This window comes from Procambarus clarkii, chromosome 43 (assembly GCF_040958095.1).
Source record: "Procambarus clarkii isolate CNS0578487 chromosome 43, FALCON_Pclarkii_2.0, whole genome shotgun sequence".
NCBI classification, from domain to species: domain Eukaryota; kingdom Metazoa; phylum Arthropoda; class Malacostraca; order Decapoda; family Cambaridae; genus Procambarus; species Procambarus clarkii.
In genome coordinates this window covers 16,173,843-16,193,113 of record NC_091192.1, presented here as the reverse complement: position 1 = coordinate 16,193,113, position 19,271 = coordinate 16,173,843, and the positions used below count along the sequence as shown (strand labels likewise).

Sequence of the window (19,271 nt, the reverse complement as noted above, 5' to 3'; positions counted from 1 at the left end):
GCCACGAGTGGGTAAGGCGGCGGCCGGAGGGACCCCCATGCGCATACATGATATCCCTCCCGCTCCGGGGCCTTGTTAGGAGCTTCCACTATGTCTAGTTTTCCATGTTTGCCGACGTCAAGTCATCAATCCTGCCGCTTAGGCAGCTTGCTGTTTTGGCCTTCAGCGTTAGTTCTTTTTTAATGTGTAACGTACGATTGTGTTACGTTGTTGGGTTGATTAGATACACATTGTTTAGTGAGTTTTCATATATATTTAGTAGTCCTGGATACAGCAGTGTCGTAGACGTTGAGACGAAGCCTGGAGCAGAGCAGAGAGCTGAGTGAGGCCGGAGTCGTGGAGCTCTATGTTGGAGAGCGTGGCGGCTCAATTGGAAATAGTGAGTGTCTGAACTCGGGGAGCGAGAGCGTGGCGGCTCGATGCGGTCGTAGTCTGCTGTCTGCTCTGTGTCGAAGCTGTAGCGTTTTGGGTCGATTAGAATTGTACACGCCGAGTGTTACATTGTTGACTGGAAATTGTACTGTCCGCTATTCATCAAATCGCTTGGTTATATGGTGATTACACCTCAGCTTCCTCCAACAAGATGTTGGAGGAAGAGTATGAGAAGAGTATTACCTGTAATTGGGGAAAGGATTGTAGCTTCTGTAATTAGTGCTAATTAGTTATGCTATTAAGATAATGAGATAATGGAGCGAGTATAAGATTAACTCGCTACAAATGATATACTGTGCACCCCTACCTGTGTGTGCTGTGTCCCATATAAGAAAAAAACAAATACTGTACAGAAGATTTTCCATTTAATGTTTGTTTGTTTTTCAGGTTATTATTGTGTGTTATTAGTATCATCTTAACTCTTGTGGGTTGTGATGAGATCTGCCACTTATGTGTATTTTAGTTTGTGTTTTGATAGGGTATTAGGTATGCTTAGGGGTGCCTTCTCGCCATGCCCTGTGGCTGGGGGGATTGGTGCCCTGAAGCTACATAAACACCCTATACCCCCCCCCCCCCCGAAGTGGCAAGGGGAGTTAGGGGACAAGATAAAAACGAAGCACTACCTAATAAATTCCCTGTAACCTACTTTACCCCTATATTTTCAACCCATGTCTGTTTTTTTAAAAACAACGCTGTTTGTCGACCTAATTGTTATTTGTGTTGCTTTTTCAGTCATGTTCCCCCCTTTTTTGTCTTTATTTTTATTTGTTCTCAACACATTTTATTCTTTATACTCAATTAGTATTAAGTTTTAGTCATTAATGTTTTTTCCTGCCCGAAACGCTTTGCGTAATAGTGGCTTTAGGCATTGTATGTACTAGCTCTATCTATAAATCGATCAAATTTTGGAAAATCTCTTGTATGTATGTATGTACCTTACCTGAAATAAACATTTATTATTTATTTATTTATTTATTCCCCGCCTCACGGTTTCCGTTCTCCTTGACGGGGCAGGTGCGAGAGACGAAGACGTCCGATATGACTTCCTTCGCCATACCTTCCGCTTCATTCGTCATGTCTGTGGCCTAAAGAGGCTATAGGGACCCCATCCCTCTGCTATTTCCCGGTATCGGGCAGCCGGGGCGCTTCTGATCTCTTGATCGTCGTCGTCCCTAAATCAACAACAACAACAACGACACATCAACGAGTTGGCCACTGCGTAAATTTCGTACATTAATTCACTGAGATATGCCATGATAGCTGGTTTTATTGATCCTGCTCTATATTTTAGACTTAATAAAATTAAGAAGATTTTTATTTCGAGATGTGTGAAAATAAAATTATTTTATACAATTTGGTTTAGATGCTTCTTTCCAAGAGTTGTTTACAAACATTGCGAGACGTGCAGCCATGATGGCTAGACTTGTGGTCCTTACCCGGCCCCGTGACCTCCTGTCTCGCCTCAGGTAACTTTGATCCATACTGTGTGTGGTGGAGGAGCCCTTACTTAACAGTGACTACGGGAAAGTGGTGTAGCTCTTTATACCCTCGTCTACGGGTCCGTCTAATTACCACAAGCTTCACAAAGCTTCCTGGCAGTACGTTAGTAATGAATAAATATGATATGTTAGGTTAGGCTACCCTAACCTAAACTAACCTAACCTAACTTAACCAAACCTAACCTAACCTAACCTAACCAAACCTAACCGACGCTTGGATCGTCGACTTTATTTGGTGTCACCAGCTCTTTATTTTCGTCTAATTTCTTAATAAAAATATAATTTTTCAGATTAAAATTGTTTTCTCGTGTTGTACATTCAGCGCCAACATTATAATGAGTAAATATATCATATTTATTCATTAGTAACATATTGCCAGGAAGCTTTGTGAAGCTTGTGTAGCTTGTGGTAATTAGACGGACCGTCGTCTACAACCTTTTCTGAACCTGTCGCAGCATAATTTTTAATTCCCGTTGTCGGAGACAGAAAGCCTGATGATCTATATACTTTTATCCCCCCCCCCTACGCTCGAGGGGACCTTAATGCAGCTCTATGACGGTTGCCTAACTTGGTGCAGCTCTACAGCAATTGCCTAACTTGATGCAGCTCTACCAGTGGTTGCCTAACTTGATGCAGCTCTACCAGTGGTTGCCTAACTTGATGCAGCTCTACAGCAATTGCCTAATTTGGTGCAGCTCTACAGCCGTTGCCTACCTTGATGCAGCTCTACAGCCGTTGCCTAACTTGTTGCAGCCCTGCCATGGTTGGCAGACCCGTTGCAGCCCTCATATGGTTTATTTTTACCTTGTGATTCCCTTATGATGATTTTGGGGCTTAGCATCCCTGCGGCCTGGTCCTCGACCAGGCCTCGTGGTTGCTGGACTGGTCAACCAGGCTGTTGAACACCGCTGCTTGCAGCTTGACATATGAGTCACAGCCTGGTTGTTCAGGTATCCTTTGGAGATGCTTACCCAGTTCTCTCTTGAACACTGTGAGGGGTCGGCCAGTTATGGTCCTTATGTGTAGTGGAAGCGTGTTGAACAGCCTCTGGCCTTTGATGTTGATTGACAAACTCGTTGCAGCCATCAGGTTGGCAGACTCGTGGCAGCCCTGCCACGATTGGCAGACTCATGGCAGCCCTGCCACGATTGGCAGACGCGTGGCAGACCTGCCTTGGTTGGCAGACCCGTGGCAGCCCTGCTGTGGTTGGCAGACCCGTGGCAGCCCTGCTGTGGTTGGCAGACCCGTGGCAGCCCTGCTGTGGTTGGCAGACCCGTGGCCGCCCTGCCATGGTCGGCAGACCCGTGGCGCCCTGCCATGGTCGGCAGACCCATGGCTGGCATGCCATGGTTGGCAGTGTGTCCGCCCTGCCAAGGTTGCCAGACCCGTGGCCGTCCTGCCAAGGTTGCCAGACCCGTGGCCGTCCTGCCAAGGTTGCCAGACCCGTGGCCGTCCTGCCAAGGTTGCCAGACCCGTGGCTGTCCTGCCAAGGTTGCCAGACCCGTGGGAGCCCTGCCAAGGTTGCCAGATCCATGGCTGCCCTGTCAAGGTTGCCAGATCCATGGCTGCCCTGTCAAGGTTGCCAGACCCGTGGCCGCCCTACCACAGTTTACCTTTAACTTGTGATTACCTTATGATGATTTCGGGGCTTAGTGTCCCCGTGGCCTGGTCCTCGACCAGGCCTCCTCGTTGCTGAACTGGTCAACCAGGCTGTTGGACGCGGCTGCTTGCAGACTCGTCCAACCTCATAGGTCAGATGACTAACTTGCTGTAGATCTACAGCCATTGCCTAACTCGATGCAACTCTACAGCCATTACCTAACTTGATGCCGCTCTACCAGTGGTTGCTTAACTTGATGCAGCTCTACAGCCGTTACCTAACTCAATGCAGCTCTACAGCCATTGCCTAACTTGATGCAGCTCTACAGCTATTACCTAACTTGATGCAGCTCCACAGCCATTGCCTAACTCGATGCAACTCTACAGCCATTACCTATCTTGATGCCGCTCTACCAGTGGTTGCTTAACTTGATGCAGCTCTACAGGCGTTACCTAACTCAATGCAGCTCCACAGCCATTGCCTAACTTGATGCAGCAACTTAGGTGCTGTGTCAGACAATGCAGATGTTAAGATAAGTACTGTAACTTGATGCATGTACATTGCTGTATTAGATGTAGTGTTGGCCTAGTGTAATATAAACCAGTAAAAAAAACTTTTACAATTCAACATAATTTATTTATTATTATTACCAGCAACAAAAGTATCTCAACCTTACAAGCTTTACAATTTAATTTTCACACTTAATTACATTGTCTATCTGAAGCTGAATTTAATTTGATGATTTGCTTCTGAATAAAATGTAGTGAGTCTTTTCTATGTTTAGTGTGAGTTTGTAGGTTGACATCCATAAGTGGTTTTTTATTTTGTTATTCACATTATTTAGTGTTTGTGGATTGGGCTCTGAGTAGATGAACGTAGTATCCTCAGCAAATAGTATAGGTTTAAGAATATTAGAGACATTTGGCAGATCATTGATGTATATAAAAAATAGGAGAGGTCCTAGGATGCTGCCCTTTGGCACTCCTACTGTTAATGGTAGAGTGGGGAAGGTTTTATCATTGATGGCTACATATTGGTGTCTGTCATTAAGATTGGATTGGATAGTTCAGGGCAAGGCCTCAGATTCCATAATGGTGGAGTTTAAGGGGGCGTATGCCGAAAATATGCAATAAATGAAAACTGGTTCCATTTCAATCAAACTTTCTTGACTAGTTGTATATAAAATTGGGTTCAACAGGTCCAAGTCTCACCATCGTAGCAAAAATAGGAAGGGAGAAAAAAATATTGAATTATGTGTCAAAATTTCCAAAATGGTCAAAAATTAACATCGAACACAAGTGTCAACTGAAATCATGTCTATGACTTTAAGCTATCACAATAGCATATAATAAAGTATTTAAATATTTAGTTTTATACCAAAAAAAAATTTTCAAAAAAATTATTTTTTTTTCTCAAATTTTTTTCTCATTTTTTATCAGCCGATTTGCATGAAACTTATACACCTTACAGAACGTAAGCCTATCTGTAAGGGTGCAAATTTTGGAGGAAATTGGTTGAAGTCAACTTCAACCACAGGTGGCAGAATATTTGATATTATTTATTGTCAAGTAACATAAAATTAACTGTCCTCTTCAATTTTTTTCAGTTTACATGAAATTTACACCTTACATTGTAGAGTTGACATCTCTACAACATTTTTAAAACACTTTATTCCTAATTTCATTTATTGATTTTATATATATATTTGCAAACATGGAACATTGACATATTTTTTTGTGGAAATTTGACTACTTGTATTAGTAAAACTAAACATATTTTGGATAATCCTTTTTATACAAATCCTTTATCATATGCTAATGTGATAGATGAGTGTCATAGAAATGATTTCATTTGAAAATTATGGTTGTAGAGTATTACTGAAAATGTGTAAAATTTATTGAAAAAAAATTACAGTACCTCCCTTTCTATTTAAGGTGCAATACTGAAACGTAGAACAGTTGCAGCCCTTCTTATATACAACTAGTAAAAATAAAGTTTGGTTGATATTAAACAACATTTCAAAATAGTGTAATATGCCCCTTAGCCCTTTAACTGCGCAACGCGCCTGCAGGCCCACATCCGGGGTGCACTACGTGCCTCCGGGTATTTGTATTTTTCACGTTCCATTCAAAACTCCCGCGGCTACATGGGGTTCACATCAGCTTCCTCAGGGCTCTTGTAAACAGACGCCATCTTTAAAAAAAATCATGGTCCACATTCCCGGATTTGAGAGCCTCAGTAGTGTGTGAGCAACCAAGGCCGGCGCATGCAGCATGAGCACACAGCACTGCTGTTCAGCGTGTGACCACAACATCACCTAATAATGTAAAAATATATACAGTGGTACCTCGGAATGCGAGTGTCCCTGTATGCGAGTTTTTCGGAAGACGAGCAGGATTTACTCCAAAAATATGTCTCTGAAGGCGAGGGTTACCTCGGGACGCGAGTTTGTTGATACGTGTACAGGCAGACTAGCGCGTGGTGGCATGGCGATCGCGCCTCAGTTTACCAGTGTCTCGTGTCCAGTGACTATCCCACCTGAATTCTTCACAAGGATTTACAGTTTTTTATTGTTTTTTTGGCCATTTGAGCATAAAAGTTATTATATATCTTGCCATGGGTCTCAAGAAAGCCATTGGTAAGGTTCAACCTAAGAAAATAGCTGTGAGTAGAGACAGTAGAGAATGTCCCTTCTTGATTAAGAAAATGTGTGAAGTATGGGAAGAACTGCAAAGTTTTGTTGAAAAAACTCACCCAGATAAAGCTGTAGCAGGCTGTTGCATTGACCTTTTAAATGATAATGTGATGTCTTACTACAGACAAGTGTTAAAATGTAGGGAAAAACAAGTGTCATTAGACAAATTCTTAGTAAAACAAGCAAGTCCTAGTGGTATGCAGGCAAAATGTGCCAACCAGTGAAGTCCTCACTGCCTGATGTGATAATGGAAGGGGACTCCCCTTCCAAACAGTAACTCCTCTCTTCCTCCCACCTCCTCACCATCTTCCATACGCCTACAGCATTCAACAGCAAGGTAAGTAATAACTGAAACATAGTTTTGTAGGTTTATTTAGATGAATTAGGTATACAAATTTAGTTTGATGTGGGGTTTTTGGGGTAGTCAGGAACGGATTAATTCATTTCCCTTTATTTCTTATGGGGAAATTAGCTTCGGAATACGAGGCGTCTCCAGGAACCAATTAAACTCTTAAACTGAGGTATGCCTGTATATATATAACCTGTATTATTTAGCCATGATAGTATTATAGAAGAGCCTGAGTGTGATAATGACTGGGTACAATATTCAAATATCAGTGATTCAATGCTGTTCACGATGTTCACAGCACTAGCCACAGCACCACAGCATTATTTCGTCCATCTAGGAATCTTCAAACGACTTCTTAGGTTCCTTTTCAAAATAATCTTGTGGTCAGTTATTCATTTACAGGAATTAGTGACCAGGATTGTGGTTATAATTAGCATTGTGCGTAGTATTGTGGAAGGAGGAATTTTAGTGAGGGAGGGAGAGAATTGAGGTAGCCTCACTATGTGGCAGCCACTCTTGTTTTGCTCACCATACTAGCTTCATAGTTCACTTTGGGGAACACACATGTACATGGGTATATACAGTGCGTGTATATAGTATAATAACGGCAACAGGAGTATGTTGAGAGGAGCTATTTTGGTGAGGGAGGTGATGTAGCGTCGTCTGCTGTGTGATTTCTCATGCAGTGTATAGTGGCCACTGTACTGTTTGAACACAATACCGGCATAGTTCTGGTAAATAAAACATGTAGATAGGTATATATAACATGTGTAAATAGTGTAATAAAAACAATAACAGTATGGTGGAAAGAGCAATGTTGGCGAGTAAGATGTTGGAGTGAGGGAGGGCTGGCTGGGTGTGGCTGCTCACACTCGAGGTGTTCTGAATATGTTGATAGTGAATGTATATAGTGTTTGACAGTGTATAGTGTGTAAATAGAGTGTATATATACATAAATTAGCATGATACATGGTAAATATGTCCAACATATGTATACACAAGTGTCATGCATGTAACACAGTGTCTTCGGACAGTACGGATGTTTTACTGCCATGATATAATGTACGTGTTCATTATACATAGGATTAGCACGTAAAAACAAATAAAATGTATTTGGAACTGTGCGCAAAAAATGAACATAAATATATTCGCGGCAACTCGGGTGCCCTACTGGCCCCGGGAGCGTACGTCACGGACAAACGGGGAATGATAACATCACACGCCAAATTACGGACCCCATAGCAGCCAAAGTAAGCACAATTTCTAAATTTTTTTGACATACCCATACTGAGGGAAGGGTTTTTGACACTTTAAAAAAACAAAAGAATATTTTCCAGATAATTTATTTCCTGCGCACTGGGGGGGTGTCATATTTGGAAGCAACGCAGTTAAGGGGTTTCCATCAGATTCCTATATGCCAAAAATGAAAACTGGTTCGATTTCAATCAAACTTTTTTGATGTGTTGTATATGAAAAGGGTTTCATCTGGTCCAAGTCTCAGCATTGTAGCATAAATAGGAAGGAAGAAAAAAAATATTGAATTATGTGTCAAAAAATTTCCAAAATGGTCAAAAACGATTACCAAACATGTCAACTGAAATCATGTCTATGACTCAGCTATCACAATAGCATATATTAAAAAATATATATAATTAGTTTTATTAAAAAATTAAGTTAAAAAAAATTGATTTTTGTTGTTTTTCTTTTTTTAATTTTATTTTTCTTATTTGTTTATTGGACGATTTCCATGAAACTTGTGCACCTGACTGCACGTAAGGGTGCCAAGGGGGCCAGGAAATTGGTTGATGTCAACCTCAGTCACAGATGGCAGCACCTTAGACTTTATTATTTTCTTATTTATTTTCAAGTAACAAAAATTCTTATAACTCTTTCATTTTTTATTCAATTTACATGAAACTTACACCTTATATGTAGAGTGTATGTCTCTAAAATCTGGCACAAGCTTTGCTTCCTAAGTTCATTTATTTATTTTATAATAGCAATAAACATGATATATTTGCATAATTTTTTGGGGGGAACTTTGACTATTTGCATTAGGAAAACTAAAGATGTTTTGGAATATCCCTTCCTAAATATCCTTTATTATATGCTAATGTGACAGAAAAGTGTCATAGAATGATTATATCTGAAAGGTGTGGTTATTTATAAACACTTGAAAATGTGTAATATTCGTAGAAAAAAAATACAAAAATTAAAAATCTCTCTTTCTATTTAGGCTGCAGTACTGAAACTTGGAACAATTGCAGCCCTTTTCATATACAACTACTGTAGTCAAAAAATATTGGTTGACATTGAACAACTTTTAAAAAACTAACTGACGGCCCCCAAGTAAGAGGTATTTATAGTTTACAGTATCAAAGGCCTTTCTCAGATCAATGAAGATTCCAATTGGAAACTCATTTTTGTCAAGGGCTGTGCATATTACATCAAGCAGACTAATACAGTATATTTAATTTATATTTGTATTTAAACATATTGGAGTCAGATTTACAAGCTTAGAAAGCATGTATAGCTCCTCAGGATGTTTGGGTGGATACACTCTTTGTTGACTCTATGTCCTTGGTTTCACGTCCAGAGCCTCTGTTCTCTCTCAGGTGATCAAGTGTGTAGTTAAGTGAAGCCAGTCAAATGTGGCTCCTTGGGTTCATGATGCTTGCATGAAACATGGCCATGTCTGCCTTCTTTTTCTTTTTTCTTCAATGTCTGTGGCTAATATTCAGGCTCATGGTTTTAGTGCTCTAATAGTAACCACAGTTCAGTACTTGGTCAGTGTGCCTAGGTAGCCCTGTGCATGTGTAGTGTAGGGTCATTTGACCCAGTGCTATGGGTTATTTGCCTTTTCTTTCTGTCTTCATTGTCAAGGTAAGTCTGTCCTCTTTTCTTCTTTGTTCTCCTTGGTGAAATACTGAGAGGGCAATTCCAGAAAGCCAGTGTTAAATTCCATTAAATATTTCTTTCTGGTGGATCCCTTGTTATTTTCCCATTCCCGCCATACTTGTCTTCCTGTAAATTCGGGAGTTGGTGTTCTGAGTCCTGAGTGGCCACAACTATAATTTGGTGATGAACAAGTGGCACAAACCAGTAGTTTGGTATAAGTAATGATTATACCTTCTTGATGGGGTTCCGGGAGTTCTTCTGCTCCCCAAGGGCCAGGCTTGACTTGTGAGAGCTTGGTCCACTAGGCTGTTTTATGGAGTGGCCCACAGGCCCACATATCCACCACAGCCCGGTTGGTCCGGCACTCCTTGGAGAAAATTATTTAATTTTCTCTTGAAGATGTCCACGGTTGTTCCAGCAATATTTCTTATACTCGCTGTGAGGATGTTGAACAACCGAGGACCTCTGATGTTTATACAGTGTTCTCTGAGTGTGCCTATGGCACCCCTGCTCTTCACTAATTCTATTCTGCATTTTCTTCCATATCGTTCACTCCAATATGTTGTTATTTTACTGTGTAGATTTGGGATCTGGTACTCCAGTATTTTCCACTTGTATATTATTTGATATATCTCTCGTCTCCTTTCTAGTAATTACCTTAGTGTAATTACCTAAGTGTAGTTACAGGATGAGAGCTACACTCATGGTGTCCCATCTTCCCAGCACTCTTTGTTATATAACACCTTGAAACTACTGACGGTTGAAACTACTGACGGTCTTGACCTCCACCACCTTCTCACCTAACTTGTTCCAACCGTCTACCACTCTGTTTGCGAAAGTGAATTTGTTTATACTTCTTCAGCATCTGTGTTTAGCTAATTTAAACCTATGACCTCTTGTTCTTGAAGTTCCAGGTCCCGGGAAATCTTCCCTATTGATTTTATCAATTCCTGTTACTATTTTGTACGTAGTGATCATATCACCTCTTTTTCTTCTGTCTTCTAGTTTTGGCATATTTAATGCCTCTAACCTCTCCTCGTAGCTCTTGCCCTTTAGTTCTGGGAGCCACTTCGTAGCATGTCTTTGCACCTTTTCCAGTTTGTTGATGTGCTTCTTAAGATATGGGCCCCACACAATCGCTGCTTTGGCCTAACAAAAGTCGTGAACAATTTCTTTAGTATATCTCCATTCATGTACAGTATTTAAAAGCAATTCTGAAGTTAGAAAGTGTGACATAGGCTCCTTGCATAACATTCTTTATGTGGTCCTCAGGTGATACTTTTCTATCTAGAACCACCCCTAGATCTCTTTCATTATCACACTTCTTTAAAGATTTCTCACATAATATCTGGTTCTCTGAAGATTTTATTTTGTACAAACACACTGGAACTTTTCGTTTAATGTTTCACACTTTTCATTTTCCGTGAATCTGTTTCCCATTTTCAACCTCTGGATTTCCTTTACCTGCAATTTGTTGTTTATGAATTTGTAGAATAGGCCCGGTTCTGTTTTACATTGTACAGGAGTCGAAGCAGACGTGTGGAAACAGGCTAACATAGTTCCAATCTACAAAAGTGGCAGCAGGGAAGACCCCCTCAATTATAGACCTGTATCATTGACTAGTGTAATAGTGAACTAAAACTAACTAATCAAAAACTAATCAAAACTAAATGGGTAGAACACCTGGAGAGATATGATATAATATCAGACAGACAGTATGGTTTTCGATCTAGAAGATCCTGTGTATCGAATTTACTCAGTTTCTATGATCGAGCCACAGAGATTTTACAGGAAAGAGATGGTTGGGTTGACTGCATCTATCTGGATCTAAAAATGGCTTTCGACAGAGTTCCACATAAGAGGTTGTTCTGGAAACTGGAAAATATTGGAGGGGTGACAGGTAAGCTTCTAACACGGATGAAAAATTTTCTGACTGATAGAAAAATGAGGGCAATGTATCAGACTGGAGAAATGTCACAAGTGGAGTACCACAGGATTCAGTTCTTGCACCAGTGATGTTTATTGTCTACATAAATGATCTACCAGTTGGTATACAGAATTATATGAACATGTTTGCTGATGATGCTATGATAATAGAAAGGATAAGAAACTTAGATGATTGTCATGCACTTCAAGATGACCTGGACAAAATAAGTACATGGAGCACCACTTGGCAAATGGAATTTAATGTTAATAAATGCCATGTTATGGAATGTGGAATAGGAGAACATAGACTCCACGCAACTTATATATTATGTGAGAAATCTTTAAAGAATTCTGATAAAGAAAGAGATCTAGGGGTGGTTCTAGATAGAAAACTAGATACAGTACCTGAGGATCACATAAAGAACGTTGTGCGAGGAGCCAATGCCACGCTTTCTAATTTCAGAATTGCTTTTAAATACATGGATGGCGATATACTAAAGAAATTGTTCACGACTTTTGTTAGGCCAAAGCTAGAATATGCAGCGGTTGTGTGGGTGCCCATATCTTAAGAAGCATATCAACAAACTGGAAAAGGTGCAAAGACATGCTACTAAGTGGCTCCCAGATCTGAAGAGCAAGAGCTACGAGGAGAGGTTAGAGGCATTAAATATGCCAAAACTAGAAGACAGAAGAAAAAGAGGTGATGTGATCACTACGTACAAAATAGTAACAGGAATTGATAAAATCGATAGGGAAGATTTCTTGAGACCTGGAACTTCAAGAACAAGAGGTCATAGATTTAAACTAGCTAAACACAGATGCCGAAGAAATATAAGAAAATTCACTTTTGTAAACAGAGTGGTAGACGGTTGGAACAAGTTAGGTGAGAAAGTGGTGGAGGCCAAGACCGTCGATAGTTTCAAAGCGTTATATGACAAAGAGTGTTGGGAAGACGGGACACCACGAGCGTAGCTCTCATCCTGTAACTACACTTAGGTAATTACAGGGATGCCTAAAAGATCAGGTGAATTGAAATGTTGAGCTCAGATGCACATTCTCTTAGAACCCATGGTGAAACTCTATCTGGGCCAACTACTTTGTTCTTACTGAGCTCCTTTAACATATTTTCCACTTCATCTCTACATCTCTAGATACCTCTATATGCTCTATGTTGTTCTCTGGAATTCTTATTGTGTCTGGTTCTCTGAAGATTTCATTTTGTACAAACACACTTTGGAACTTTTCGTTTAATGTTTCGCATATTTCCTTTTCATTTTCTGTGAATTTGTTTCCCATTTTACCCTCTGGATATTATCCTTTACATGCAATTTCTTTATGAATTTGTGGAATAGGCCCGGTATTGTTCTACATTTATCCGCTATCCCTTCTTCAAGTGAGTACATTTGGAGAGCTTTGAGATGATCCTAATAATTTAGGTGCTTTATCGCGTCTGTATATGATGTACATGTTCTCTGTATTCCCTCCATTTCAGCAATCTCCTGCTTTGAAGGGGGAAACGAGTACAGTACTGAGTAGTACTGAAGACGGGGCATTATAAGTACAGTAATTTGTATAGGTATAACCATTGTAATGGAATTCCTTGGATTTGAAAGTTCTTGTAATTCATCCTTTCATTTTTCTGACATGCAATATTTGCTTGGTTATGCTCCCTAAATCTAAAGTCATCAGACATTATTCCTAAATCCTTTACATGCAGCTTTCCTACTATGGGCATTTGTACCCTGTGTTTTGATTGTGTTTTGTACCCTGTACAGTACTGTATTATGTTTAAGGTCCTCATTTTTACCGTACCTGAGTACCTGGAATTTATCACTGTTAAACATCATGTTATTTTCTGTTGCCCAGTCAAAAACTTTGTTAATATCTGCTTGACGTTTTCCAATGTCTTCAGCAGAGGTAATTTTCATGCTGATGACACAAAAATCATCTGTGGAACATCCGTGGACATCTTCAAGAGAAAACTAGATAATTTTTCTGCGTAGGATGATACGAAACTGTGACTTGCATTTTTGTCTATATCTGATATGAGATATCTGATATGAGAATAAGGAAAAGCAGTTGTGCAAGGACCCTGTACCCTGAGGTACAGAGCTTCTAACTATGCTCGGACTCGATTTTATATGGTTGACTGTTACTCTGTGTATTCTATTCGATAGAAAACTGAGTATCCAGCATCCTACTTTACTGGTTATTCCATTGACCTCATTATGTGTGCTATCACTCCATGGTCACATTTATCGCATGTTTTTGCAAAGTCCGTGTATACTACATCTGCATTCTGTTTCTCTTCTAATGCCTCAGTGACTGCCGTAGTAATTACCCAAGTGTAGTTACAGGATGAGAGCTATGCTCGTGGTGTCCCGTCTTCCCAGCACTCTTTGTCATGTAACGCTTTGAAACTACTGACGGTCTTGGCCTCCACCACCTTCTCGCCTAACTTGTTCCAATCGTCTACCACTCTGTTTGTGAAAGTGAATTTTCTTATATTTCTTTGGCATCTGTGTTTAGCTAGTTTATATCTATGACCTCTTGTTCTTAAAGTTCCAGGTCTCAGGAAATCTTCCCCATCGATTTTATCAATTCCTGTTACTATTTTATATGTAGTGATCATATCACCTCTTTTTCTTCTGTCTTCCAGTTTTGGCATATTTAATGCCTCTAACCTCTCTTCGTAGCTCTTGCCCTTCACTTCAGTAGTGGTAAAGTAGCTGTGAGAGGCACAATCTTCCCGCTCTTAAATCCATGTTGGCCTGGGTTGTGAAGGTCATTCGTCTCCATGAAACTGGTGACCTAACTCCTAATCACTCTCTCAAATTCTTTTATTACGTGGGACTTTAGTGCAACTATCCTATGCACTAACCACTTCTTGGTGGTCTTCTCTCTTAGTTACTGTGGTGATCCTAGATCCCCAGAGCCGTGTTTTTCTCTGATGAGCTGACCAGCATCTGGGACCGGTCCGTGTAGGCACTTAAATTGTTAAAGCTTGATGTGGTACTGAAGGTTTGGTAGGTAACTAGCATGTAACTCGAGGAGATGGTGGTATCAAGGAAGAAAATGAAAAAGGCATTTAATTACATTTAACAGTTTTATCTTTTCTGCTTTTTTGACCCTTTGTTGGGATAAAGTTGAGAAATTGGTGTCAGTCAAAATGTTAAACACTGCAGTGACATGACTGTAAAGCATTGTTTGGTATCATTTGAAATAATGAAGGAGGAGAATGAATGCAAGTTAAATACAATTATATTATTTTTTCTCCGTTGGTTCCAGGTATCCTCGAAGACTAACTTCAGTGAATTGCCGATTTAAGACAACGTTACCACCTGAAGAAGAAATTGATTTAGATAAACCAATTAAATTTTCAACAAGTCGTGCTGCTACCTGGAGAGCACAAGAAACATTCAGTGGTTATCCGTCAGACAAGAACCGACCTCCTTGGATGCAGCCTTATGTCGTGTCATTGAGTTTAACAGTCTTCCTCCTGTATTTTTGTTACTTTCGTGAAGAAAATGATATTGATAACAAATTTTCAAGAACTTTGTATGACCACATAGATGGTTTGGAGGAGAAGCAGCTAGAAATATGTTTAAAGCATTATCAGGAAACTGGACAAGACACCAAAGCTATATTGGAAAGACTAGCAGAAATCAGAGATATCAAGGACAAGACGGTAGATAAATCTTAATACTTCACTATATTGTGAGCAAATCTAATTCTTGCCAAAGCAATGAATGACAAATTCTGTTTTCCTTTCAATTCTGATGTGAGCTTTTGAGTTGACATAAAAATGTAGGTACCTTACTTGCATAGGAAATAACTGTAGACAGTGTATCGGTTAAGAGTTGCAAAGTAATGACATGTTTTGGTGCCAGAGTTGACACCCAATATGAAAGTATCCAACAAAGTGCTTAGTAACCTGTGTAAATAAATGTATTAAATATACAGTTATTACTGTATCCTTCATTTTATTGTGAGTCTGCCTATAAATTTTGTATGTACAGTACAGGTGCTGCAAGTGTTAAATGTACACCCAGCCTTTGAAAGCTGTGCAACACAGGAGCACACATCATATATGTGCATTGTACATGACTCTTTGGAAATGGAATAACGTCTTATTTATTCAGATTTGGTATGTTGATTTCCAGATTTTATGATTGCATTAATCAGATGAACCCTTAACCCTTCTGCTGCAGTGTTTATTTGGGGTGACTACTTCCTGTGTGCCACTTTTGTGATAAATGTATATTAATTTCAAACTTGTGAAATTATAAAGGAAATTATGAGTGGGAAAATAAATAAAATATTCTAGGTCCTATAGTTTGGCTATAAGCTGCAAAAAAATGGATATACCCCCATAGTGCTCTGACAAAAAAAAATGAAAATATTTAGAATACAGTACTGTATTCTATGTTTAAAAAATTATTTTTAATCATAAAATATTTATATATATAAATATTTTATGGAGTTATGTCTAAAATAGAGATTACAATACAATGATGTACAAAATGTGAATGTGGGAAACAAAAATAGTTTTTCACTCATAGCAAACAAATAAATAATTCTAAGCCAATTTTTTAAGCAACAAAGCTATAGAAAAACAAACAAAATATTGAGATTACAGAAAAAGTCAAATTTCTATATGCCAAAAAGATTTCAAATTAGAAAATTAAATTTCTTTTATGAAAAATAATAGAACTTGTAGAATAATAATTTATTGTGTTGGTGGGACAGGCAGCCAATGTATATACTGTACGGTATACATGTTGGACTTATATTGAGGTCACCCCAAGGTTGAACTATTGACCTTACCTAGAATGCAACCCAACAAGGTGACAAAACTTCTGGGTATCTACTTACTGATAGGTGAACAGATGCATTAGATGATAGGAAATGCACCCAATCATTTGTGTCCTGTCCAGGATTTGAACCTAGAATTCCCAATTGTGAGTTGGCTATAGATACCATACAGTAGGTTTACTGTACTTTTGCACACTTACTGAATATGTGGGGAAGGCCTGTGCCTGATAACACAGTTCTCCCTTCAAAGAATGTATTTCTTGCCATTCTATAAGAACATAAGAACAAAGGTAACTGCAGAAGGCCTATTGGCCCATACGAGGCAGCTCCTATTCTATAACCACCCAATCCCACTCATATACTTGTCCAACCCGTGCTTGAAACAATCGAGGGACCCCACCTCCACAATGTTACGCGGCAATTGGTTCCACAAATCAACAACCCTGTTACTGAACCAGTATTTACCCAAGTCTTTCCTAAATCTAAACTTATCCAATTTATATCCATTGTTTCGTGTTCTGTCCTGTGTTGATACTTTTAATACCCTATTAATATCCCCCCGGTTATGTCCATTTATCCACTTGTAAACCTCTATCATGTCACCCCTAACTCTTCGCCTTTCCAGTGAATGCAACTTAAGCTTTGTTAATCTTTCTTCATATGAAAGATTTCTAATTTGGGGAATTAACTTAGTCATCCTACGCTGGACACGTTCAAGTGAATTTATATCCATTCTATAATATGGCGACCAAAACTGAACTGCATAATCTAAATGGGGCCTAACTAGAGCAAGATATAGCTTGAGAACCACACCAGGTGTCTTGTTACTAACGCTGCGATTAATAAATCCAAGTGTCCGATTTGCCTTATTACGAACATTTATGCATTGATCCTTTTGTTTTAAATTCTTACTAATCATAACTCCCAGATCCCTTTCGCAATCCGACTTCGCAATCACAACACCATCTAGCTCGTATCTTGTAACTCTATCATCATTACCTAACCTCAGAACTTTACATTTATCAGCATTAAACTGCATCTGCCAATCCTTTGACCATTTCAAAACCCTATCTAGATCAACTTGAAGTGATAGTGAGTCCTCCTCCGAATTAATTTCCCTACCGATTTTCGTATCATCGGCAAATTTGCAAATGTTGCTACTCAAACCTGAATCTAAATCATTTATATATATTATAAACAACAGAGGTCCCAGGACAGAGCCTTGAGGCACTCCACTTACAACATTTTCCCACTCTGACTTGATTCCATTTATACTAACTCTCTGTTTCCTTTGGTATAGCCATGCCCTAATCCAGCTTAATATAGCACCCCCAATACCATGAGACTCTATTTTTTTAATCAGTCTTTCATGTGGCACTGTATCAAAAGCTTTGCTAAAGTCAAGGTATACAACATCGCAATCCTTACCACTATCAACTGCCTCAACAATGCTAGAATAAAAAGATAACAAATTTGTTAAACATGAACGGCCATTTATAAAACCATGTTGCGACTCAATTATTAATTTATGTTTTTCAAGATGAAGACGAATTTTATTTGCTATTATAGATTCGAGTAACTTTCCCACAATAGACGTTAGGCTAATTGGTCGATAGTTAGACGCAAGTGATCTATCTCCTTTCTTAAAAACTGGTATCACATTAGCAACTTTCCAAAACTCTGGCACTCTGCCTGACTCTATTGATTTATTAAATATGGTTGACAGTGGGTCACAAAGCTCCTCTTTGCATTCTTTAAGCACCCTAGCAAACACTTCATCCGGCCCTGGGGATTTGTTTGGTTTGAGTTTTACTATTTGTTTAAGAACATCCTCCCTGGTAACTGCTAAACTCGTCAACCTGTCCTCGTCCCCACCCACATAGACTTGTTCGGCTGAAGGCATATTGTTAAGTTCCTCTTTAGTAAATACAGATACAAAATATTTATTAAAAATACTACTCATCTCTTCATCACTATCTGTTATTTGACCTGTCTCAGTTTTTAATGGACCTATCCTTTCCCTAGTCTTAGTACGATATAACTGAAAAAACCCTTTAGGATTTGTCTTTGCTTGCCCTGCTATGCGAACTTCATAGTTTCTTTTTGCTTTCCTTATCTCTTTTTTAACATTTCTAACCAGTTGTACGAATTCCTGTTCTAAAGTGACCTCCCCATTTTTAATCCTTTTGTACCAAGCTCTCTTTTTACCTATAAGGTTCTTCAAATTCTTTGTTATCCACTTTGGGTCATTAGTATACGATCTATTCAATTTGTATGGTATACTACGTTCCTGTGCTTTGTTTAGAATATTCTTAAATAAGTTATATATTGAATCCACATCGAAATCCCCATTTAAGTCACCTATCGCTGGGTTCATGTCTCGCTCCAAGACCGGCCCACACCCCATACCCAAGCCTTTCCAATCAATTTGACCCAAAAAATTTCTTAGGCTATTAAAATCAGCTTTTCGAAAATCTGGCACTTTAACAGAATTTTCTCCTACTGGTCTATTCCATTCTATGCTAAATCTGATTTCTTTGTGATCACTGCTCCCTAGCTCACTCCCTATTTCGATGTCATTAATTTGCGTTTCCCTGTTAGTTAACACTAAATCTAAAATATTATTTTCCCGTGTTGGTTCCTTAATGTGTTGCGTAAGAAAGCAATCGTCAATTAATTCTAGAAAATCTTCTGCTTCACTATTCCCTGTTTTGTTCAACCAGTTTATTCCGCTAAAATTAAAGTCACCCATGACATAAATACTGTTAGATCTAGATGCTCTAGATATTTCATCCCATAGATGCTTTGCTTCCATTCTGTCTAAATTTGGTGGCCTATATATTACTCCTATTATAATATTATTAGCTTTTTCGTTTAATTCAATCCAAATAGTTTCTGTGTGTGGCTCTGTTTTGATTCCCTCTTTGAGACTACATTTCAAAATATAACTCTATAGAGTTATATTGTCCACTTTTTTCACACGTTCAATCAGATAGACCCAATTGTTATTACAATTACAATATTATTACAATGTTATTACAATATTACTATCTTGAG

General features: G+C 39.0%; 1 protein-coding gene across 1 annotated transcript; it reads left to right on the top strand.

Annotated features, from left to right (window-relative positions):
• Positions 1 to 1,779: 1,779 nt before the first annotated feature.
• Positions 1,780 to 15,373, top strand: LOC123755776 (uncharacterized). Its single transcript, XM_045738558.2, has 2 exons — positions 1,780 to 1,898; positions 14,688 to 15,373. Exons 1-2 carry the CDS (start codon positions 1,843 to 1,845, stop codon positions 15,100 to 15,102), a joined length of 471 nt encoding a protein of 156 aa, XP_045594514.2. The 5' UTR covers positions 1,780 to 1,842; the 3' UTR covers positions 15,103 to 15,373.
• Positions 15,374 to 19,271: the final 3,898 nt, after the last annotated feature.